The sequence below is a fragment of the Thermobia domestica genome, chromosome 8 (assembly GCF_964235325.1).
Source record: "Thermobia domestica chromosome 8, izTheDome1.hap1.1, whole genome shotgun sequence".
Taxonomy (NCBI): Eukaryota; Metazoa; Arthropoda; class Insecta; order Zygentoma; family Lepismatidae; genus Thermobia; species Thermobia domestica.
Genome location: NC_137461.1, coordinates 172,231,695 through 172,257,072, shown reverse-complemented (window position 1 = coordinate 172,257,072; position 25,378 = coordinate 172,231,695). Strand labels below are relative to the sequence as shown.

Genomic DNA, 25,378 nt, shown 5'->3' with positions numbered 1-25,378 from the left:
TACATATTTGATATATACCTTTTAAAATTTTATTAAATAATTTTGATAATAACGTTGTTCCTACTACGAGAAACGGTCACGTTAAGCACACAAGTGTACTAACGTAGAGTACATCCTCGAACACTAGGTGACGTCAGTTCCGGAAATAAGCGTACTTCGAATTCGTACTTGTATCTTTTGGACATGGCAAATCAGTATCAACACATAGCTCGTAGTACCCAGTGTGCTTTACAACACGTATGTTAACTTCTCTGGACTGCACCAGAAACAGACCTCATCCTCATTGAGTACGTGCCGAGCCTGATCATTGGGCGTCTTGTCTAGTGTAGTCTGCAACTGCAGTGACAAACATTGAGGAATTGTGCTATAAGGTAGAAACGTGGAACACCTTTTCTCATAATATTTGTCATCTATTAGATTGCCTCAAGGGTAGTTAAACCTTGGTACACAAATATTAACATTGGTTTTTGACCGCACTCTGTACATAGCGTCCTTACTAGTAGAACCTTGTACCCATAATACTGTACAAAGTACAACTTCGTATAAATATTACAAACATTTGGAAAATCTACCCTACAAAAAGAACAATAAAGAATATATATTTCACATGTGGTAAGATTTTATAAACAATGAAATTATAATATCAGGGTACTTACCTCTCGAATTGTAAGAGTATGAGACATCATACGAATATTAATCTGAGACTGACTATCCGGGAGGTTTTCACTTGATCGCGACCTCACCAACTGACGAGATCCAGTTACAACTGGTTTGCTTTTTAAAACCATCTCATTCTTAAGGAACACACGTGCTACTTGACTGGAACTAAATGCACGAATCCCAAACGCAGTTCGAAGTAATTTCGTTGGTGTTATCTGAAATATAAACGCAACCAGATAAAACGAAGTAATGTTCTAAAAAATCGAATGCCTGGCAATCATAAATGCTTTCAACTTACAACCATCTATAACTCTATGGCCTATACAACCCGCAAGTTTAATGCCACGTTCACAAAAGCTCTCCATTGACTTCTATCCTTAGCCAACTGGATCCAGTTCCTACTTTGTATTCCTATTTCTGCGAGATTCACCTTAATATTGTCCTCCCATCTGCACCTAGGTCTTCCTAATGGTCGTCTTCCGTTTGGATTTCCAGTTAAAACTTTGAGAGCGTTCCTACTTTCTTCCATCCTGGCTACCTGACCTGCCCACCTAAGCCTCCTAGATTTGATGACTCTAACAATGTTTGGTAAACGATATAAATTATGCAGTTCCTTGGTATGACGTTTCCGTCATTAATCATTCCCGTTTCTCTTGAGTCCGAATATTCGTCTTAGAATCTTGTTTTCGAACACTTTAAGTCTGCGTTCTTCTCTCAGGGTAAGCGATCATGTTTCGCAACCATACAGCACAAGAGGTATGATTATCGCTTTATATGTTTTAAATTTCAAATTCCTCGGCAGAATTTGCGATGACAAAAGGTTTTGAACTGAACAATAACACGAATTCCCTGCTTTTAGGCGACATTCAATTTCTTCGTGAATATGGTTTTGGTTTGTTAATATCCTAGGTATTTGAAAGTATCCATTCTATCGAAAGTGTTGTTTGATTTTTAACGCATTCACAACACAATTTGCAGTATTACGATCTTGACGGACTTTCATGTATTTAGTTTTCTCTGCATTTACTTCTAAACTCAAGTACCTGCAGAAGTTTAATAAGACCTCTGCATTTCTTTCTATTGTTCTCCTATCATTATCTATTAAATTCACATCATCAGCATACGCTATAACTTGGTGAACACCTTCAGTTCTAGACTCCGGTTCCTATCTTTGACCTTATAGCGAACTCCAGGAAGTTGAATAATAATAATAGCGACAACGTATCTCCTCGGCCATTCTCGACCTAGAAGCTCGTGGGCAAGAAGTTTCCTACCCGGACTTTCCTTTAGGATTCATTTAAACGTATCTTAAATAATTTAACTAGCTTTTTCGGTATTACAAATTCTATAAGAATGTTGTACATTGTTTCTATCCTAACCGAGTCATAAGCCTATCTAAAATCAATAAATAATTGATGTACCGGGATATCGTATTCCCACTTCTTTTCGAGTACTTGCCGAATGGTAAATATTTGGTCGATAGTTGATCGAGTTTGTCTAAATCCGCACTAATAATCACCAATAATTTCATCTGCGTATGGGGTCAATCGCTAATAGAATGTTTGAGAGTATTTTATAGGATGTTGATAGAACAGAAATTCCTCGATAATTATGGCACCGCTTCTTAAGGTAACATTAATTGCGTTGATCAAAAGAAGATAGATAGTTCGTGTTCATTTTGAATTTATTGAACAAGCCTCGTATAAAAGAAAACTTTTCTTGGAACTGCCTCTCTCACAAGCTTAGTATCTTTGTCTATGTGTTTGTGCGTTTGGCTTCGCTCATAGCACCTTATATGAAGAAAAAGGGAAGGAAATCGCCCACACGCTGCATTCCTTAGTATTATACTTATGATGTGGTCCCGTAGTAGGAACTTTCGGGAAACTTTCTTCCTCCCAACGCCTTGTTACATCGAGATTGGCAGGGAAGGAACATTTATTTGAGCGACTGGCGTTGAGAAAGCAGGTGTGCCAATACGCACCCTGTAGGATCCACCCGTCAGACGAAGTTAAGGGGATCCAATAAAAATAATAGCTGTCATCCGTTGTGATTAATCCGAATGCAGTGATTTATCCAGAATTTTGAACTTAGGGGGTGTTCAAAAATCTGGGGGGTGCAATCTTGAATTAAGGTTGTATATTATTATCATATTATTATTATTATTATTATTATTACAAACTTTAAAATTCGTTGATGCAACGAACGATTGCATTAGATTTCCTTCCTCAGCCAGAGTCAATTAGTGTCGACTTTCTCCTGTTTGGTGTGACGTCGAGATGAAATCGTTGGCAATCAATTAACCAAACGTTGTTGTGACGATCACAGCCATGTAAAGGCTGATTTTGTCGAAAGTAAGTTGTTTTATTCCATTGGCACTTAAAAACAAGAATTCAAAATCTTTTAAAAACCAAAATAGCAAGATTTTTAATGGTGTCTCCCCGTTCTTTCTAAAGGCTCTCCAATGCTTTGTAGAAAATATTTTAAATGATCTTATCTTTAAGCAGAACGGGATCCCGTTCTGCGTAAACTTGAGACGAGGAATTCTGTCCAGGAAGGGATTTCTTCAAGGGAATTTTTCTTTAGTAATTGTAACAGATTCTGTAAGAAGAATAACTATTTCTTTCAGTTTTGTCATAATTTTAGATGTTATTCTACTTGTTCTTCTCTTAAAAATGACTAGATACAGTTCTGTTATCAACAGTGTTATTTACCACATCTATTTCAGTAAAAATGAATGTGATTAAAAAAAAATACCTGCAAATAAATGGAAAATTGATTGACTCAGTTGCAAGAAAGCCGTTTGACATTGTAGCTGAAACGAAGTAAAACAAACTTACTTCGGTCTAGTATCAAGTAATTTCACAATAAAATTTTATTCAGTTTTCCAGTAGTTAACCTCCAACATGCTAAGGCTCGCAGTCAGGGGCGGCTTTAGGCTTTTAATTTTGGGTAGGCTTGCTCCCTCGTGTATGGATACATAAGACTTACGCACATTTGATTGATTAATGACAATATCAAATTACTTTTACAGTAGTGGTTGATGCTGTTTATTAAAACATTATTTACCATTAATTTAAAAAGTGGAAAATATATTTACTCTTTATTGTATCTTTCAGTGTTTATATATTTTTCAAAATTTTTGGTTAGACCCGTGCCTATCCAGCTTACCCGCTAAAACCGCCACTGCTCGCAGTAAGTAAAAGGTGCCACAGTTCACATCCTCAAGACATGTTTGGCCATATATTAAGCAAACAATGCAAAAGGGTGTGTAAGACCGATTATTTTACCTTTTGATTTGCTTGAAACTACAAAAACATACAAGTATTTCAATATTGATATTGATATTTTTTATCACTGCTCTTTACATTGACAATATACATATGAAAATAGAAGTATATATGATACTATTGCATATAGTATAGAATTATGTATATAAGACAAATCAGCCGATAAGGTGATGTCGAAAAGGGAGTTGTGATGTAGAACCCTAACATTTTTCCTTAAGTCGCCTTATGCATCCTCTTGCATTGTTTACTTAATAAATGGCCAAACATGTCTCGAGGATGTGAACTGTGGCACCTTTTACTTACTGCGACTCTTAGCATGTTAGAGATGAACTACTGGAAAAGTGAATAAAATCTTCATGTGAAATAATTTGGTATTATACCGAATTAAGTTTCTTTTATGTTCGTTTCGGTTACAACGTGAACTGACTTTCTTGCAACTGAGTCAATCAATGTTCCATTTGCCCGCAGGTATTTAAAAAAAATCACATTCATCTTTACCAAAGTAGATGTAAATAACACTGCTGATAAAGAACTGTATCCACGTCATTTTTACGAGAAGGAGAAGAAGAATAATATCTAAAATTGAATCGTTGAGTTCGAAAATCGGTCATCTCCATAGAAGCTGAAATTAGAGGAGTGACAAACGAAACTAAATTAATCAATATATATCTGACATATAAGGTTATTTTCATTTTTTGGAAAGTGGAAAAATGTCAGTTCTACGGACCGAAAATGAAAACAGCCCTATACAGTCCTGGATTCACAGCACATGCCCGTAAAAATTTGTGGGTGCACGGAGTTTTATTGTTGTATCGCCTTCTTCAATCTAGCGTTGTCTACTTTTTCTTGGGTAGACATCTCAATTATGGTCGCTTACCTCCACAGATGCCATTTTCCAATTTAGCCACCAAATAAGCAATCAGCATACATAACTAAGGAACTAAGTCACCTAGGAAAGTCATCTTGGTGAATCATAGGGTTTAGAGATCAGAGAATTCAAATATTACCATCAACTGCTATATATTGAAGTATTCTATATATTACACACAAAAATGCAATTATATGTAAATGATGGACCATTTTAATTCATCCATGGGAATATCTCTAAAACTATAAACCGAATCAAGGGAAGTTTTCAACTATATTTGTTCGCTACAAAGAGTGGCATATTTTGACCTACTCTTTAATACCATCAGAATAACTGTGTTGTCAATTAAACACAAAGTTGTATTTTTTCAAGTGTCACGCCAGGTTATTACAAATTTCAAATCTACATTTAAAAAGGAAACAAGCAATACCACATTTATTGTTCAGTGTTGTAAACTAATGACGCTACAGTATCACAAACATTAAAAACAACCAACCTAAGTGTCAAATACTGTCGTCATGGTGTGATATATTACGAATATATGCATCGGCGTGCCGTCAAGGGGACTAGGGGACTAGGCTAGTCCCCTGGAATTTTAATTAAAGTATTTTGTGATAAATATATACCAAAGAAAACGAAAACATTGCTTGTATTTCTCTATTTTCGTAAAATAACACTATTTCAATTGTTCTGACACAACTATAGTCAGCGCCCGTGTGCTGGGTGCGACAGCGAAGTGGAGATCGGAAACGCTCGGGTTTTAATCGGCTTTTCTCGGTGAAGGGAACAGGGTCCAGTCAGCTAGTCCTCATATTATGTTGTCTAAGCTCTAAGCACGGGCGTTCTGTCGTAAGCGAATTTAATGCACGTTTGCTTTTTACAGTTAATAGTTTTAACGCTATTAAATTTACAGTATTAATCTTGACACTTGAAGAAATCTAGTGAAGTGTGAACTTTTTAGATTATCAATATATTTTGAAAATGACTCAAAGAATAAAGTATGGAAGGGGACTCGTTTGAGAAACCGAGTCCCTTGCAGCAAAGCGATGGCGCAAGCAGTGATATTACTTCAATTGGTATAGGGGACAGTAGGGGTGGGGATCGGCCGTTTCAGTCTTGTATTCTGGACCATTGGATTCCTTAATTTTCAAGAAATGCAACAAATAATAACCAGTGGTAGAACAACTGCAAGCATTTCCATTTAGACAAAAATGAAAGATTATATACATAATATCAAAAAGGATTATTTTGCTTCTTCAAAATAGCTAACTGCATGTAAGACAAGAAACAAACTGTATTGCTGGCCTTGTATTCTGTTCCACATAGAAAAGGACGTGTGGAATAATGCTGGCTTTTGTGACATGAACAATTTTCACAAACCCAAGTTGCGCCAAGAAAAATGTTATTCACACCTGTCCACAATAACTAAATTGAAAACTTTCGGGAAACCAGAATTGATTTTCAATTGAGCAAGCAATGCAGAAGTTGATTCAAACCGAGAACTAATGAACCGATTCATTTATTCCTCTTGTTTTATGGCTAAACAAGAGCTATAACAAACAGGAAGATTCTGTCAATTAGGGAAATTATATTGAAGTAATTCAGTTACTTTGCAGGGGCGCCTGAAGAAAATTTTCTAGGGAGGGGCCCATCTCCATGGTTGCTATGTTGCATCGGGTATTTCTGGTATTTAATATACGTGGTTTGCTATATTACGTATACATTTTCGCGAGCCAGAGGAAGGTCCGGGCCCCACCCTGCCCTCTCGTTCGGGCGCCCATGTTCACTTGTCATCTTCACAGCATGGGAGTGTTTAAAGGAACGTCAAACATAATTCAGAATTATATTATTAAATGTGTTGGTGAGTAATTCTGGATAAAATTAAGTCAGAAATAAAACAATACACTTCTTACAGCAACAATGTTGGACAAAACTACGGACATTGCAAAGATCTCTCAACATTTAATCGGTACGTAAAAGACGGCAATTCGTAAACGATGTATTTGTTTTGCAGATGTTACTACTAAAAAAAGTAGTGATTGCACTGCGACTGCTCTAAGTGAGCATGCTTTCCAAATTCTCTCTCATTTTAATTGTAAGCAAAAGCTTGTAGCACTAGGCTATGGATGGAGCTGCCACATTTTCTGGACATTTGAACGGTTTACAATCTTTTGTGAAAAGGTGTTTGAGTGCACTCACTATATACTGCTATCATCACAGACTCAATCTCGTTGTTCCACAGTCTGTTAATCACATCAAGGAATGTAAAATATATGTTTAGAATAAGTGGCACTCCAAATTTCTTTTCATATTCATCGAAACGCTGTAATGCGCTTGCTGAATCAAAAGTAACTAAGCGATTTCCAACGGTTGCCACTATAAGATGGAATTACAATTCCAAAATTGTGAATGCAGTAAATGAAAATCAAATATAACTCTTACGGTGTTCTGAGAACATTGTAGAAGATTCAGATAATTGCGACACCGAAGCTTTCATGACTACAAAAAAAAAAAAAAAAAAAAAAAAAAAAAAAGTTATCATTGAAGGATTTCGATTTTGCATTTCTCCGCACGGATATACTATTCAACATTCTTTAAAGTAAAACCTTGGATGTGAAATATTGCATCCAAAAAGTACAAAAGATGGTATCTCAACTTAGAAATGCAAGAAACGATTTTGAAGACTTATAGAAAAGTAGAATTGGATGACAACGGGAACCTTCTAATAAAAGACGTAAAGTAGATGACTCAACAGATTCAGAAATTAAATATGTGCGCATCTTCAATGACATTATTGATACTGTGATTTCAAGATCTCAGTGAGTTACAATTTCTTGAGCTGTTAGATTTAAAGAATTTTCAGTGCTTAAAATCTCGTTTTCCTGATTGCTTGTTTTTGACCCTTAAATCAATTTACGGGAGTTTTTTTTTTTTTTTTTTTTAATTTTAACAATTTGCGGAGTGAATTTATATAGGTTTACAGACTCTTAGATTTTTCAAATAAAAGAGGCTTGGTAGAAGAAGCGTTTACAGAAACATATAGATTGTGTTATTTGGTGTCAACAATACTATTCAGGACCTCCACTCTACAGCACACATTCTCTTCGAACCTAGTCCCCTGTGAGAAAAGTCACGGCACGCCACTGAATATATGTGAACAAAATTATAAGAAATTAAAAATTTGACTTTTTCAAAAGGATTTATTTCGAAAAATTGCACAAATAACTATCACGTCTAATTATGTAAGTTGTTTACAAAAAGCATGAAGATCATAATTCCGTTTACAGCACTTTGATATCTGAAATCATTGGAGAGATGTGGCAATTAATGTTAAAGTTGGCAAAACTGCTTAAAATCATGTAAGTACGAGAACTTGTTGCAAATACAACTACCAAAAAATGTTAACACTACGCCATTATAAGCAATTTTCAATGTCTTATAATTTTCTTCCTATTATTCGAAATACGTCAGATCATATTATTTGACACTAAGGTGCATTCGATAAGCCTTGTTCCGTTCGTCTCACTTGCGTTATTATTATTTTAGAATCCTTTATCAACTTTGGTTATTTTTAATGTTTGTGACACTGTAGCGTCGTTAGTTTACTACAGTGAACAATAAGTGTTGTATTGTTTGTTTTCTTTTTAAATGTAGATTTGAAATCTGTAATAACCTGACGTAGTGACATTTGAAAAAACACAACTTTGTGTAGGATTAGCAACATTGTTAACCTAGTGGTATTAAAGAGTACGCCAAAAATGTCTCCCTTTGTGACAAACAAATTTCATTGTAAAGTTCTTTTGATCTGGTATATAGTTTCCGAAATATTCCCGTGGATGAATCAAAATGGTCCACCCTGTATATACGGTGTATTGTATTTATTACAGACATTGGCTTATGGCATATGGTTCACAATATGTGTAAAAGCAGTATATCAAATATTGTGCTATTAGTATCATTATGAATTATTATTTGTTAATGGTTCAGAATATTATTAATACAAGCAAATTAAACAATTAGAAAAGTTGCTGATGTGACTAAACAACTGAGTATTCTTACAACATTTCCCTCTTATAAACAACATTATACGGTGCCTTCCATTTCAATTCAGGCAGAGCATGTACGATCACCATCTCAGATATTGTTGAAACTTTTTTTATAGCAACTAGACATGTTTTTAAGAGACCCATATTTTTTTGTTTTGTCGAAAAAAAATTTTCCCGCCAAGTAATGGGCCATCAAAGACGGGGAGTACAATTTATGAATTGTAGAAGACATGGAAAATGGTCAACTTCGGAGCCTCACCATTCGGCTATGAAGACAGGTAGAGTTATAATTCTTGTTGTGGTATGTACATAGGGATATAAATAAACTATATTTTATTATAGTTTGGTTTGCGCATGCGTATCTTTTTGTACATAAATTAACAAATGAACGTCAATTTATCTGAAAAATCAAAGTTTGCGAAATTTTTTCGAGCACTTTCAGTTTGAATTTTAAAATTCTGTTTTCACGGTTGGTAAGACGTAGCTACCCGCTTTCCGAAAAAAAAAATTGTATCGCTTCTGTGTGCAACCGTTTTGTCGCAAAAAATTCGAGAAATTGTAAAATTTTCAAAAATCGCCATTTTTGGGCGTCATTTTCTCGAAAACACCATCTTTTAAAATTCTGAAATTTTGTCAGATGGTTCAACCTTACATGAATAATAAACACACCAAATGCCATTCTCGACAAAAACTTCATGAATTAACTGCAGCCTTTTAAAGTTAGCGAAGTTTCGTTAACTTTGATGTCACAGTTAGCAACACTGGGAATAAAAGTGCAATGATTTGATGACGTTTGTGGTTCACATTCATTAAATGAAGAATAAAAGGTTTCCTTGACTGTTTTTTTTTTTTTTTTTTTTTTTATTTTGATCAAGAAGGCTCTCTGAAATAGTAAAATGAGCCTCCCCCTACTCCTCCGGTTTCTTAAACCGAAACAATCTGAGGTGGAAATTACGATTACGAAACATACAAATTTTAAGTTTACTTGAAATGGCCATCCAATAAATTCTGATGATCTACTAAAAGCCTGAACTATTACCTCAGTGATGATTTGGAATGCTCTAGACCAGCGTTTCCCAACCGGTATGCCGTGAATGGGGCGCTGGTGTGCCGCGAGGAATCGAAACAAAATTATTACTTTTATAGGAATCAAATTGCAAATGTAGGGGAAAATTTATATTTGTATTTCACATTACTATGAACCTCTACTATGAATCTACAATTTTAAGTTTCATACCTGGTTACTGTTCTGTACATTTCTAATGTTGAAAAAAGTATTTATTATCATTGTTATGACCATTATTGCTTCTTTACTGCTGCAGACTATTTCGTAACTTGAAAATTTAAAATATCATCCAATCCTTTCGAAAAATTATCTACATTTGTGTTTTAAAAGTAGAAGAGATGTGTTTGTTCGATCATTATTTAGTGATCTTACTTCTAAGTGAAAGGGTGGATACAGTTTTTAAAGAGAAAGGGTATTTTTAAAAAACCTGAGTCCAATATTTCATTGCAATTGTTTTCTATTTTTAAATTAGAATGAAAAATAAGGATAATGATTTACCACGGGGAAAAACCAGTGATAGAGCTTTCTTCTCTGTGAGAAGGAGATCAATAATCACAGAAAAAATACCACTGTGTTTGATATTTACAGTGTGCCGCGAGAATCCAAGTAACACCCGTAGTGTGCCGCAAGTTGAAAAAAGGTTGGGAAACGCTGCTCTAGACAAAGTCTCAATTAAGTGCGATGTCATTACAGTGATCGAAAAAGGACAAAAAGTTTAAAAAATCGAAACGTTTTCTTACGCGTTCCAAAGAAATTTACTGACTTTTTAAACAGAACAATCGCAACATAAGAATGGGTCACTCGGAATTTCACAGTATTCGACTAAAGTGGGTCAGTCCGCGACCTGCGAGGGAAGGGTGTATATATATGTGTGTGTATTGTACAAATTTTAAGTTAGCTGCTACTGCGTTGCTACAAATCAAAGGTGCAGCCTGTATTGAAGCTGTCATGAGTGACCTATTTCCTTTAGTACTATGATCCGTAGAAAATGACACCTGTCTTCTTCAAGAATGTGGTGAATGTCCTGGAGAGGAAGGAATAAGCGTGGAGTCTTTAATTATTGATCCTGATGAAAATGAAAGTGTTACGTATGTCATATGGGAAAACAATAATTTCGTTAAAAAACTGTGCCACTTTCTGTTTTCGTATCGTACATTGTTGGTTTAACTGTAAGAATTGTAATTCATGACTACATCAAGAAAATCTCAAAGAGAATTAATTGCTACCGAAAAGCAACGTATAAAATTGCAAGATACAAATTCTATTTTACTTCATGTGGACTTCGCTGAATACTGGACTGTTATTCTGCAACGTGAAATTCAGAGTTATCACCAGAATATGAAACAACTGACAGTTTTGTTGTAATAAAAGACGATAAAACACATGATTCGGCTCATGTACTCACAGCCATAGACAAGATTCTAAAAATACTCGAAGAAAAGCGAAAATATATTTTATAGAAAAAGGTTTGAATACGAGAAAATAAGTGTCTACAATTTCCCAAACCGTGTCAGTGATTTCTGATGGTGCTGCATCCCACTTTAAAAATCGCTTTCAGATGTTCGAGATGCAGACAGGTTCGATAAAGCAGTGGTTTTGCAGTGAAACCGGCCATGCAAGGGTTTCTGCGACGGTATTGAGGGGGGGGGGGGTGTAAAGAATGTGGCAACGCGGCATAACCTTAGGCAAATACAGATACACAGTATTAAAACCGCAGAAGAAAAAAATGAAATGAAATCTTTAAGTTTTACGTCCCACGATTATGCCGGTTAGGCTAGAGGAGACGGTGATTATGAGAAATGAATGAAATGGTGGAATGCAGAAAGTGGGAGGAAACGGGATAACCCCGAGAAAACCACGAGCACGGTGTTTGTCCACCACAAAGCCCACACGGCGCGATCTGGGATCGAACCAGGACCCCAAGCACTGGAGGTGAACGCTCTACCACTGAGCCACCGCGCCCCCACTAAAACCGCAGAATTCGAGAGTATAGTGCAAGTACAAACTCCGGGTATTACTCTCGTTTTGTCGCCTGGAACTGAATTCGACGACTTCCGGAAGAAAAAAAGGGAAAGTATGCGACCGGTAACTGGTATTCAACGAAGTCATCTTTGGCTTTCGGAAAATGGCGAAGTTTTTATGGCAGTAACGGGTCACCATGAACTAACTTCAAGCTTCCTCCAAAATCGAACTTCTGCAATTCAAAGTGTAGATTTAAGAAATCTGCAGAAAGGAACTTTTGTTACATAGATATATGTATGATAACCAGTGGTGCGTAGCAGAAATATTATGAATAAATCATGAATTATGTGAAGTTGAAGTGCTGTTTATGCTTTTTCCACATGGACCTTCAGCATTTGTGACTATCGACAATGTGCTACCCAGGGGCGGATCCAGGACGGACTTCTGGAACGGGGGTGGTGGTGGTAATACTGCTACTTAGAGCTACTTTTAAGAGCTCCAAACTCTGAGATCGGTTTTATTTATACATAAAATAAAAAAAGTTTCTTCCCCCTAGATCCACTCCTAAACGAGTTGTGAGTGAGCCAACACCTATTGGAGCACCTGCACGGTTACATGCTATTAGCGAAGAAGACACCAACCAAGCAAATGATTGGTCCATGTAAAAAAATAAAAAAAAATCAGTGAAATTTTGTTTCCGAAGACCATTTTTAAGTAAGTGAACTTGAAATTTGTGCGTTTCGTAATCGTAATTTCCACCTCAGATTATTTCGGTTTAAGAAAACGGAGGAGTATGGGGAGGCTCATTTTACTATTTCAGAGAGCCTTCTTGATCAAAATAAAAAAAAAAAAAGTCAAGAAAACCTTTTATTCTTCATTTAATAAATGTGAACCACAAACATAATCAAATCATTGCACTTTTATTGTTCCCAGTGTTGCTAACTGTGACATCAAAGTTAACGAAACTTCACTAACTTTAAAAGGCTGCAGTTAATTCATGAAGCATTGGTCGAGAACGGTACTTGGTGTGTTTATTATTCATGTAAGGTTGAACAATCTGACAAAATTTCAGAATTTTAAAAGATGGTGTTTTCGAGAAAATGGCGCCCAAAAATGGCGATTTTTGAAAATTTTACAATTTCTCGAATTTTTTGCGACAAAACGGTTGCACACAGAAGAGATACAATTTTTTTTTTTCGGAAAGTGGGTAGCTACGTGTTACCAACCGTGAAAACAGAATTTTAAAATTCAAACTGAAAGTGCTCGAAAAAATTTCGCAAACTTTGATTTTTCAGATAAATTGACGTTCATTTGTTAATTTATGTACAAAAAGATACGCATGCGCAAACCAAACTATAATAAAATATAGTTTATTTATATCCCTATGTATATATCACAACAAGAATTATAACTCTACCTGTCTTCATAGCCGAATGGTGAGGCTCCGAAGTTGACCATTTTCCATGTCTTCTACAATTCATAAATTGTACTCCCCGTCTTTGATGGCCCATTACTTGGCGGGAAAATTTTTTTCGACACAACAAAAAAATATGGGTCTCTTAAAAACATGTCTAGTTGCTATAAAAAAATTTCAACAATATCTGAGATGGTGATGGTACAATTTTATATTTTTTTGCCTGAGTTGAAATGGAAGGCACCATACATAACATTTGAGCAACCACAATATTTACAGACTCTAATATTATTTTGTCATTTTGTTGAGGTAACTGCAAAAGTTCTGATTTCTCGCTACATTTGTTCATAACTCTTAAATAGTAGTCTTTTAGTTGTTGATCTGAAACGAACAGTTGAGTGTGGAGGAGTTTACACTTTCCTTTTTCAGTCGAAACTGATTTACTTCTTTAAGCAAATTGTGTGCTTCCCAATAGCGTAGTTAGAATATTTTTCAGGGGGGGCCAACGAAGGGCCCAAGAAAATTTTGAGGGGGTCATCTCCAATGAATAAAAAACTTGATTCACATAATATATATATATATATATATATATATATATATATATATATATATATTATAATATATGTGTGTGTGTGTGTTCAAGATGAATGTTTCCATCTTTGTTGTTCATGAGTTTACTGTTTTCAAACCAGCGAAAATATAAGAATTTACTACCTCAAAGAACTAGGGCACATTTATACAATTGATTTCCATTCTAATATAAGTAGTTACTTAATCACGGCGTTTAAAATATGTGTGGCTGATTGATTTAGGTGGAACGTAGAAGCAGAGAAATATATACACACATACTCAAAATCAAAATGGAACAAAGTGTCTCGTTCAAATTTGCACTTATATCATGATGCTAGTTAATTTAGGAATTTGCTTATTATATACGAAGGCAGAGCTACCAGAATTTTAGCTGTACTTTCGAATCAAGCTGATATGCATACTGCTGTGTTAGGTTCACAAACAGACTACTGGAAACTCCATTAAAAGTAAACTGAACTTATTCTATTTATTGTAATGATTTTCCTCACTCTCATAACAAAGAAAAATATTAAATATAACACTTCAAACACTTGTATAAACTATACACTTTCGTTACCTTTCTAAAACTTTTAATAAACAAGTATTATTACGTGACAAGGCAAATTATTTTATGTTGTGTTAAACGGTAGAACGGACAGTATTATTTCAGAAAAGGTGGAAGATTATAAATAACAAAAACAGTGCTTCGTTTATATTGTCTTGTTAAAATAGCTAATTTCACTTGTGTGCTTGACAGCTGTAACACATAGAAGCATTGATCAACATCAGTTTGTAAAAGTTTACATTACAAAAAAAGTATGTAGTTTACTTAGGTAGTTAATAAAACTGCATATGAATACAAAAACAAAAGTATGATCAACCATGTGCATTTGATCTTAGCGGTATTACAATGACTTCAGATTCGGAAGGTGATGTGATCGATCTCTCGTGGGCAAATATTTCGACTTAGGAGTTTACCAAGATTCTTCCTTAGTTCATAGCGAAATGTTTATGGTTCAATTGACTCATTTCCCTCATTTCTATTCTCTGAGCCTCGGATGTTTCAAAGCCTTAAAATAAATTCTAATGTAGTTGAAGTAACTTAAAGCTACTATCCTGTAGTCGGTGCTAAATTAATATTGTTAGTTTCGAGATTGGATATGAAGGCACATCATTAACTAGTAGGCTTATATCCTGTTCAAAATTCACGTCACCACTGATTTACTGTTCTGTATAATTCCTACAATGTAATTTTCTCGGAAATGGTTAAGCATATTTTGACGAAGAATAAATATAAATCTGCGACAAAATTTGGTATTCAGTGACTGAACTCACTGAATGGAGTCTTTGTAGACCAGTTCCATAAACTCTGATATCTCTCTGATTACTAAATATCAGATAAGATAACGGGATGACACAACCTGGTCACGGGAGTAACTATAGCTTTTACACAAAATAACATTACTGCCGCGACCAACTTGTATCATCTCGGTATCTTACCTGATGATTAGTAATCAGGGGATTGTAACACTGGCTCTGTGATAAACTTTGGAATTTCTCTATGAAGTAGCATTTTAGGGATTAAACTACAGTTGAAATTTTTAAAGGAAAATACTTCTGAACGATTTATTTACAAAGAATCACTGAATTTTATTACATTTCCCCAGGCTTTAGTTAGTAGTATCGGTCCATCAAGCGCTGACTCTGTTTTCCTGAAGGCCGCTAGTATCGTTTGTTAACATTGTACCAGAAGGATTCTACAGAATTGCTAATGGCCAAGAGCGTTAGGAAACTAGACGTACTAAAGACAAGACCAGAAGGTAATCGAGCGGGAGAACCAGTATCGGTAGCAAATAGTACTTGCTCGTAGTATTCAGCATCTAATTTTTCTCAAACGTTCGGGATGCGAACAACAGAGGGAATGATTATTTCACAAGTAATAAAAACTTCCGCTCTCTTCTTTTATTGTTAATTAAACAAGACGGGTCGATATTAAGATGCTTTGAAAATAATAATAATGCCAAATTATTTAATGGATGCTATGCATTTGTTCAATGTCGCCATAATCAATGGGAATTAATTACTTGGTGTACAAATTATAATAAGTAATGTACGAAAACTTCTTGCGTCCAACTCAAGTGTAACGCTTTTCTGTAGTGTGTGTTATTTGTAAGTAAGCATCTCATATTTCAGTATGACTTTCAACATTGAAGCGAATGAGAATGCCGACTGATTTGATTTTTCTTTCTGGTTCTTTGTCCAAAACAAAGGAGATAACTAGATAAGGGACAGAGGTTAAAAGGAATATTCAGGTGGTGAGGTCAATGCATATGCATCAATGCATATGCACCCCACAGATTTCGGTGAATTAGATCTTGCTGAACTACAAGCAAAAACGAGGAAAGATATTTTATTCGGAACGCAGACTATTGCAACATACGGTATTCTGCAGTTGGTAATTCTGTTGTCGAGAGACGTTTTGGTAGTAGTTTCACTTGTAGCAACGACTCACTCACCGTTTGTCAACCTATAGCAATATCACTGTGTAGGGGGGCCAAGAATTTGAGCAAGGGGGCCTGACCCCCCTTGGCTCTCCCTTAACTTCGCCACTGGTGCTTCCTTTTCGTTATCGCCCCAAAAAGCATCCCAAATCATTTTCTCGAGTACTTCAGAGACAATCAACATTCCTTGAAACGTCGAACATAATGTTTCCATTTAGTGCACTCTTAACTGAATTCACTCCGAAGATCTCTGTTTCAACCAGAGCATCATCGAAACCGCTACCAAGGAGGTACCTCCCAGTACACCGTAGAGTCACAGTCCTTCGTCGCAGAAGACCGGAAGATTGGGTTGTCTCAATTGTTGTTTCACAGATTCAAAGTTTTTAAGGACAATATAAACAGTAGCGTAATCAGTAACTTGGGAAGAAGTAACTGGCAGAAACCCAACTTGTTTAATTTGTACAACCTCGGATGAAATTAAAGAGTGTATATTGCTCCACTTTGGTGATACAACCTGAGTCTTGCCTAAAAACGCAACACATCGAATAAGAGAAAAAAACTCGGTTTTTAGAGCACACGTGGATGTCTCATTAGATACATGAATGCCAAAATCTTCAGCAACTTTAAAGTTGTTCGGAAGATCAGATTTGGTTGTATTCTTTCTTTGGATTAGTATTTTTTTGACACCGTAGCTCACACTGAAGTTTACAAGTTCTCTTCATCGGTACAATTTGTGAAATCTTTTTCTTTTGTCGATCTCTTCTGATGTCTTATGCTGAAAAAAGAACCATGGCAGTATGATGGTTTTCAAACGTACTTGAGAGCGATGACTTGTCTTCAAAGTCGAAGTTGTCAAGGGCTCCTGTTGTGACATCTCTTAAGTTAAAATTACTTGGTATTGGTGTGTCAACAATTTCACAGGATTTTACGGAATAAGCAGAGTAAATTTCTGTTTCTTATTAAATCTGAGTAGCTTATGAAAACACCAACCCGATTTAAAGAAGTTATTAACGTTTTACTTTTGTATCCATCATAAATTGTGTGGGCAAACATCATATGAAGTAGTGTTTTCTTCATACCTTGTCATACCTGATAATACAGTATTTGGAATAGAGAGAATAGTGGCAAAAATTTGCGTTCCAATGCATTAGTATTAGAAATGACATCATCTTCCAGTTCATTATCATTATCGATGTTTGCGACATCACTGTCTCCTGCTGTTTTCATAGGTAAGTATGTTTTGCTAATATTGAATAGGGACAGTGGCGGGATTGGACGTTAAAAGTCTGGGGGCAAGATATGATCTGAATATGTGTATATCAATGTTAGTTAGTGTTCCTGGTTGTTTCTAACACTTTGTTTGACGAAAGGTTGTATAACTAATAGAATACTATATTTTTCAGTTAAAATACCGTATATCGTGTTTCATATTTAATTAAGTAAATTGACAAGAGTAATTTACTTAATTGCTCATGATTCCTTGCTCATGAACATCTTAAAATTCTGTCTGGAAAATTGTATAATCAGATTATTTAATAACATATTTGTAAAACAATTAAATAGAAAGGATATTATTAATCATACTAATGAATAATGAGGCTTGTTTTGTAGAAGTTATATTGAAACTGGGGATTAATGAACAACTTACATTTTTAATTCCACACTTGCCATTAAATGTATGTTATTACTCTTAGAAAATGAAAGACAGTAAATACTACAAGCATATGCTACGACGCAATTGTAATATTAATTCCTTTGAACTGCAATTAAAACGCAATTCCTGTAGCTGTCTTAGCTCCACGGGAAGACAAATAATCAATACACTCTTACGCAACGACAAATATTATGTGGCACCATTTTTTCTATGAACCAGTAATATATGCAAAAACTTTACATTTCCAATTGCAACTATATACATTAACCATTTTAAATTATGGCTTTTTAAAGGTAAATTATTGAATTTCAGTCAATCAGCTACAGCATCATCCCTATCTATCCTAGGATCATGGTTAGTAGCTCATTCTCTTCAGCAGTAAGTACGCCAGAAATTTTTACTTAGGGGGGTGTTCAAAATAAAAGGGGGGTGTGCTCTCAAATAGTGATATAATTTTTAAACAAATTCAAACAAGAAAACAGTATATCTTGTTACGCAACTATTGCATTATTATTATTATTATTATTATTATTATTATTATTATTATTATTATTATTATTATTATTATTATTATTAATAATAATAATAATAATAATAATAATAATAATAATAATAATAATAATAATAATATCAACTCTTTGCAGTGGTAGGTTCAATAAAGTAAGTTCACACATTTGAGCATTTAGTATTATTAAACTAAGTAATACAGTGAAACCTCTTAAAACGGACATCGTTGGAACCGATTATTTGTCCGTAAATGAGAGGTGTCCCTAAAAGAAAGGATTCTCTCTCATAACACCACATCACACATATTTATGGCATGGAAAAATAAGAAAGTTTGTTCCCTTACGAAGATATCCACTATTGAGAGATGCCCGTTAAAAGTGGTTCCACTGTATTAGAAATTAACCTCCACTATTTTACCTAGTAATTACATGTGAATTGATTACATACGAATTATTGTAGTCTAATTATTTCGCAAAATTCTGGTATTATTTCAATTGATTCACACCAGGAAGTTTTAGTGGGTGATTTTTTTTTTTAATATTAATTGGGAAAAAATTCCCTCGTCCCACGCTGAAATCACATTCGTTTAGTAATTACTACTGTACATAGTTCCAATTTCATTTCATTTAATACTCTAACCCTGTTGTTAACGTTAATTGTAATATTATTTGATCTTTTAATCTCCGTTCCTGTCCCTTCCTGGCTACGTTATTGGCTCTGAATATCTTTCATAAGAAATTTATTCATTGATTTAGTTGTTTTCCACAAATCCAGTTTTTCAATTTATAAATATGTTGAATCTTTCTGTTTTGTCTTCTTCAATATACCCTAATTTTAATAATCCCAGGGCTCATAGTGATCTGATCTCTTGTAAATAGTTGAAAAGTGACCAAAAATGGCCAAAAGCACACAAAAAAGTGACCAAAATCTCATCATGCCCCTTTTTCCTTTGTCAATTTCTCCATCACCTTTCTCTTTGTTTGTTCGTTTGTTTCTTCTTTATTTCTTTTTGAGCTTTCTCCTTTCTTAGGTTTTCAAAGTATGCTTTGTAGTTACGGTAAGCAGACTTAGCAGATGTAAAAAGCTTCTGAGTAAGTGGAACCAGTTCTGGCCTATTTCCGAATTTCTTCATCCCAGACATTATATTTAACTTTGCATTAAGAGTGCTCAAAAACGTGAAATATTCAAATTCAACTACTCTTAAGAAGAACATACAAGAAGCATAACATAAGACGAACATGATGAACCACACAAACACACTCACACAACGTTGAACGGAGCGTTAACTATTACGAGAGCAAACTAAAAGATTATTATGATAAAAGAAAGAATAGACACAGAAGAGTTCTCAACCCCACCTTGAGAGCTTAAGCTTCCACCAAACTTCCACTGTGCTTTAGAAAGAACAAAAGCTGAAGTGAGAATAAAGCTGACTGTTTCACATGTGGCAGCAAGTTCTGAAGTTTTCAGAAGAGTAATGAGTAACAAATTTCTGCCTTTTTCCATTTTTTTATATTTTTCTTAGAAAACTGCCAATGCAAAACATAAATCACACGAAAAAGTCACTTTACCTCTCAAAAAAAATAACTTTTAATGACAAATTTGAAAAAAAGTAACTTTTAGTGACCAACTTGAAAAAAAATGTAAATTTTAGTTTAAAAAAGTGACTCGCTATGAGCCCTGTTCCGTTCAATGAATTTACGTAAATAAAAATATACTTTACAAAAATTAAGCTAGCGCCAAATGTGTTCCTGCATAACACGAGACTCAGTCTAAAAAATTATAATTCTTACTTCGATCGATCTTTTCATTTCTAAAAACGTCTTGACTACACCCTTTTAACGTCCGTTCGTTGATACACCACTTGCAGAGCAGGCTCGAAACCAGCCACAGAGCTTTGGGGTCCATGAATATGTTAGTAGGAGTCAACTCATTAAAAATTCTCTCATAAATATCTAAATTGTGCTTTTGTATTGAGCTCTGGACTGGACACGAAACATTTAGGGAGGGCCAGGCCCTCCTTAGCCCCTTTCTGGTTGCGAGCCTGTTCCAGAGTAGCACTTACCAACTGAATCTGGTGTAGCCTTATTACTATATTGTCACATTTTTCCTTATTGAGGAGGAGGTAGGTGAATGACCACACAAGACGTTGCCAATTTCAGTAATCCACATCTATCCATCAATTTCTTTTCTCGGAAACGACCGCGGAGCCCAGGAGGGTAGGTATCAGCGGTCTGTTTTGTCAATTGTTTCCATCGAAACACCGCCCGAAACAATGAGGTCATGTGGTTCTCGAAGCCGCACATTAGAACGAGGTCGCTTCGTATTATGAAGTGAAATAAATAAATAAGAATATTGCCTTCTTTCCTAAACGCTAAACCTTTTTTAACTTGATGTAATAAACAACCTATATGATACTGACTGATACAATTGGATTTGGGGGAGTATTCCTTTTCCATCCAGGGGTGTGTGTAAAGAAATTTGGAGGGGTGTTGGGGGGTGTAGATTACTCCCTGCTCTTCAGAATAGAACAACCTTTCAAACGGCACCATTTACGTTTTCCTATCATGTCGCTAAGGCGGGAAATTTTTAGGGAAATCTGGATTTTTTCTGATTTTTTCATACTTTGATTCCCTCTGGACCCCCTTTGTTAACGCACAGATCTCAAAAACAACTGAAAAATACGAAGGGGTGTACTAAATGTGTATAAAAAATTCAAGCTTCTATCTTGAAAACTAAGTGCGGGAAAATGTTTACCAATGAGCTAAGAACATTTCCACAATGCCCCAGATGACCCGTATGTAATATAAAATTTTCCTGAGACATCCCTATTTATACTATGATCATTGTTCGTACATCATTCTCTTCAGAATAAAACATACTTTCAAACGGTACCACTCACATGTCTCCATTATGTACAGTCCGCGGCATAAAATTTGTTACAAAAATTCTAAGTCCAAATGAATAACAAACTCTTGCCCAGTTTTCTTATGCATTCCCGCAACACATGTATCAATCGATTAGTTGCTTCTATAATAGTATTTATTCCAACTCCTCCCCGTCCTCCACCTCTCCTTGTCTAAAGCAGTGTGTGTGACGTAGTACACTCTTCCCATTCAGCTGAAAAAGAAACAGGAATCAAGTTTACAACGTTATAGCTTTAAAACAGTCTTTTCCATTCGTTTGTTCTGAAATATTTTTAAGAGCCTAAATTAAAGGAAAGTCACACAATCTTCCCAGAGCTTCATAAATATTTTTAGTTTCATTCTTTTCTTTCTTTAAAGAGTGCAAGCTAGTAAGATGCTCCCTAAGAAATCTATGGAAATTGCCAAGAGCTCTAAAATATCTACGGACAGAAACGAGTTTTATTCAATGATTCATCGAATTTCTTTTCAGTAAGTGCAAGCAAATGTTTCAGGGGCGTCATTTGGGCAGGACAGGAGGGTGTAATTCCCCCTCTCTTGAGCTTCATAAATACGTATTTTTTGATCAAATGTATAGTAATACACTAATAAAAAGTGAAAATCTTATGTCGCCGGAGAATCTCTTCCCCCCCCCCCCCCGAATAAAGTCTAAAAGACACTGGTTTTAACAACAAACCTATAGAGCTACGATAGCACATTGCTAAAGAGCTTACATTTGGTTTCAAGAGTTTCGAAGGTTTGATCTCAAGCCATATGACTTCCTGGGTGACATTGAGAGAGAGAGAGAGATAGAGAGAGGGATTCAAGTATGGAGACAGAGAGGGATGATTTGTATACACAGATTTAGAATTGGGGAAAAAAATGATCGGACAGCATTCGTATTATGACGAAAATTCTGATTTTGTGAAAGATAAGAAGGGAAGTTTTCGAACTGCGAGGATCACATTAGGCAGTTGTCGAATTAATGTGGAGAACTCTTTTTAGAGCATCAGATGATTACGAAAGGAGTAGAGATGCAAAAAAGCCGGCTTTTTTGAATCGATGGTTTTTTTCACATAAAAAGCCGGCTTTTTTGGAAAAAAAAAACGAGAATTTTGGAAATTTTGGCTTTTTTCAACTTCATGATTTTTCTATCTAAATAGCTTTCTTATAGTATATTCTATAGTTAGATAAGAATTCCATGACCTGAATGTGATATTTCGCTCTGAAATTCACCATCAAGATGGATGGAGCACATGTTTTACGAATTAAAGCTAACATGAAGAATGTAGTATTTGAGGGTAATTTTAGAGGCTATTTAACTTTATTTTAACTTTTGAGTTATCGACATCTCTTTTCTTCTCTAGTTTGTCATCCGTGTTTCATTTCTAAGAGCTTTTAGTACTCTAGCTTCTAGCGCAAAAGTTAAACTTGCCCGTTTTTCTATTTATCCGTCAAAGCGTACGTTTTTCAATATATCCGTCAAGCCGTACTTCCATATTTCTGTTATACTGTAGCTGTGAAGTGATTTAGCAATAATTTTCCGGACACAACCTTGAATACCAATTTATACAAATAATCAGTAGCGGATTTAGAAAAGTACTTTAGGAGGGTTTTTTCTGATTGTTTCGTTTCCTAAAAAGTCCTAATTTTATTTGGGAAGTGCTTGAAGTGTATGAGTACAGGCATAATATTTCGTTTCGTTTATATGTTTAGCAATAATCTTCCGGATACAACTTTAAAAATCATTTTATACTGAGAATCAGTGGCGGATTTAGAAAAGTGTTTTGGGAAGAGTTTCTTACTAATGTTTAGTTTTTTTAAACATTCGTAATTTTTATTTGACGGGAGCTTAAAGTTTATGAGTAAAGGCATAAATAATAGATATTTCGTTTGTTGCAGACATTCCGTAACTTTGGGGAACGGGCTTCAGTCCGAAAGACCGCCCCCCTAACCTTCGCAAAACCGTCACTGCTGGTAATTAGTAATAATAACGATTTAAAAACAATAAAAAAGGAAGTCGCCCAACTCACAGTACACGCACTATTTCTACATTCACAGATGGAATGAAGAAAAGCTTTGTCAGAATGGTCGAATGCTGGTTGAATCCCGGACTTCCCGATACAAGCGCAAAAGCTAATCACTCAGTCATGTTTGTTGTGGAGTTGTATTTAGCTTAACTTAAATATATTCCGTAGTTTTTTTTTTTGGGGGGGGGGGGGGGTTCCGTAATGATATGTTGAATCCCTCTTGTTAAAAATTCAGAAAACTTGAGGATTGGGTAAACTGTGATGGTGGTTCTATAAAACTTAACTGTAGAATTTCAAGAATATACAGAACCAAAAGCTCTAGATGCGCAGCCTTTAAGTGTATCATATAAATCTAAGTACAGTATTTCTCTTATGTTTTATTTTAATTTTATTTTGTTTCAAAAAGAGGGTATGGAATATTTTGAAGTAAAAATACTACATACTATTTTGCTAGTTATTTGTGTATTCTTTAAAAAGAAGTGTTTACTTTTAGGGTTGGCTGGTTTACACCAACTTTTTTTTTTTAATAACTGGTTTAAACCACAAAAATAAAAAGAATGAAAAATGCGAATCGTGTGAATTTCATGGTAACGTTTCCAGATATCAAACCACCTGCAATAGTTTTATTTCCCTTTCACCTTTTAATCAAGGTGTCCCGTGTTCAATTCTCGGTCGAACCACAAACCTTCTTTCATGCGTAACCCAAGTAGCGGTTCGGATGTCAGTTTAAGCGAAAGTCTTCTCCTTGATAACCTCGGTATTTCATAAGGATGTTAAGCCTAAATATACGAAACAAACCTAATTGTATATTTCTGCATGCCTAAATGCGTGTTGTTTTATAAAGAAGCCAATATTGCTTAAATATATTGATAGAAATTGGCAAAATTTATCGATTGCCTACGTAGCTTCCAACATTAGCTTGGATTAGACTTTCAATGATATCTACGTACCGGTACTAAATTTGTAATTTAATACCTCAGTTTTAGCGTACTGATTATGGTACGTTGACCTTTAAATTTTACATGCAAAGCAATAACAGGATTTTCCCGTTATTGTCTTACATTTCAAGTAATGACGGGATTTTCCCAATGGCTAGGGCGGGAGATTCTCAACTTAAGAAATTTACTGACCGCACTTCTTTAAGCTTATGGGAGTTCTTCCGGCATAACCCCGCTGTTGCATAATAACATCAAGGCGAAACAAACTTATTTCTGTGAATATGTAATATAAATACATAAAGCAAAAAATCAAAGTCAAAAAAGCCTGGTTTAAACATCCCCCAAAAAACGGGTTTTTGGCATTTTCAAAAACAACCACGGTTCTTGCCAACTCTGCTTACTTTTGTATATAGGAGGTTAAAAAATTCTTATTATATACATTGGTTAATCCTGTGCAATTCATAATGTAAATATGTTGAAGAAAAATTGTTTGAAATATTTTTTCGAAATACATAGTTTATTTTCGATGTTTTATATTATTATCAGCATCAACCACTAATTAAATGATTTTTTGTGTTATAGAGAAGCGATACAAAGTCTGTTTTATCAATTTAGAGCAGTATTTTGAAAAAAGCCCAAAATTTCCCAAGCAAAAAAGCAAAGCAGAAAAAACCGAGTTTTTTTCCAAAAAAGTCGGTTTTTTTCCGAGCCCTTGCATCTCTAGAAAGGAGAGAAAGATCTTCAGAACTGAGGAATTAAGATTTAAAAAAAATCTGATTTCGGCGACGGGTTTCGAACCACGAACCTTGTGGTTATCGAACCATGACTTTATCCATTCTGCTACGGAGAATTCTATTACTGGTTCACATACGTTTCTCTTAGCTGCGTTGAAAGCTACCTTAAGGGGATATTCCAAAAGTTGACTCGGTGGATGCGCCTTTCAGATAGGACGTAAACCTCTTGTAACTTAGT

At 35.1% G+C, this 25,378-nt stretch overlaps 1 protein-coding gene across 9 annotated transcripts in view; it reads right to left on the bottom strand.

The window, feature by feature from the left end:
• The window catches only part of sky (GTPase-activating protein skywalker), a 493,757-nt gene that overhangs the window by 181,485 nt on the left and 286,894 nt on the right, over positions 1-25,378 (bottom strand). For all 9 annotated transcript variants that reach the window (XM_081769280.1, XM_081769272.1, XM_081769271.1 and 6 more), the window contains one exon: positions 657-875. In XM_081769280.1, the coding sequence (XP_081625406.1) occupies positions 657-875 (219 nt within the window). The remainder of the gene's footprint in view (positions 1-656; positions 876-25,378) is intronic.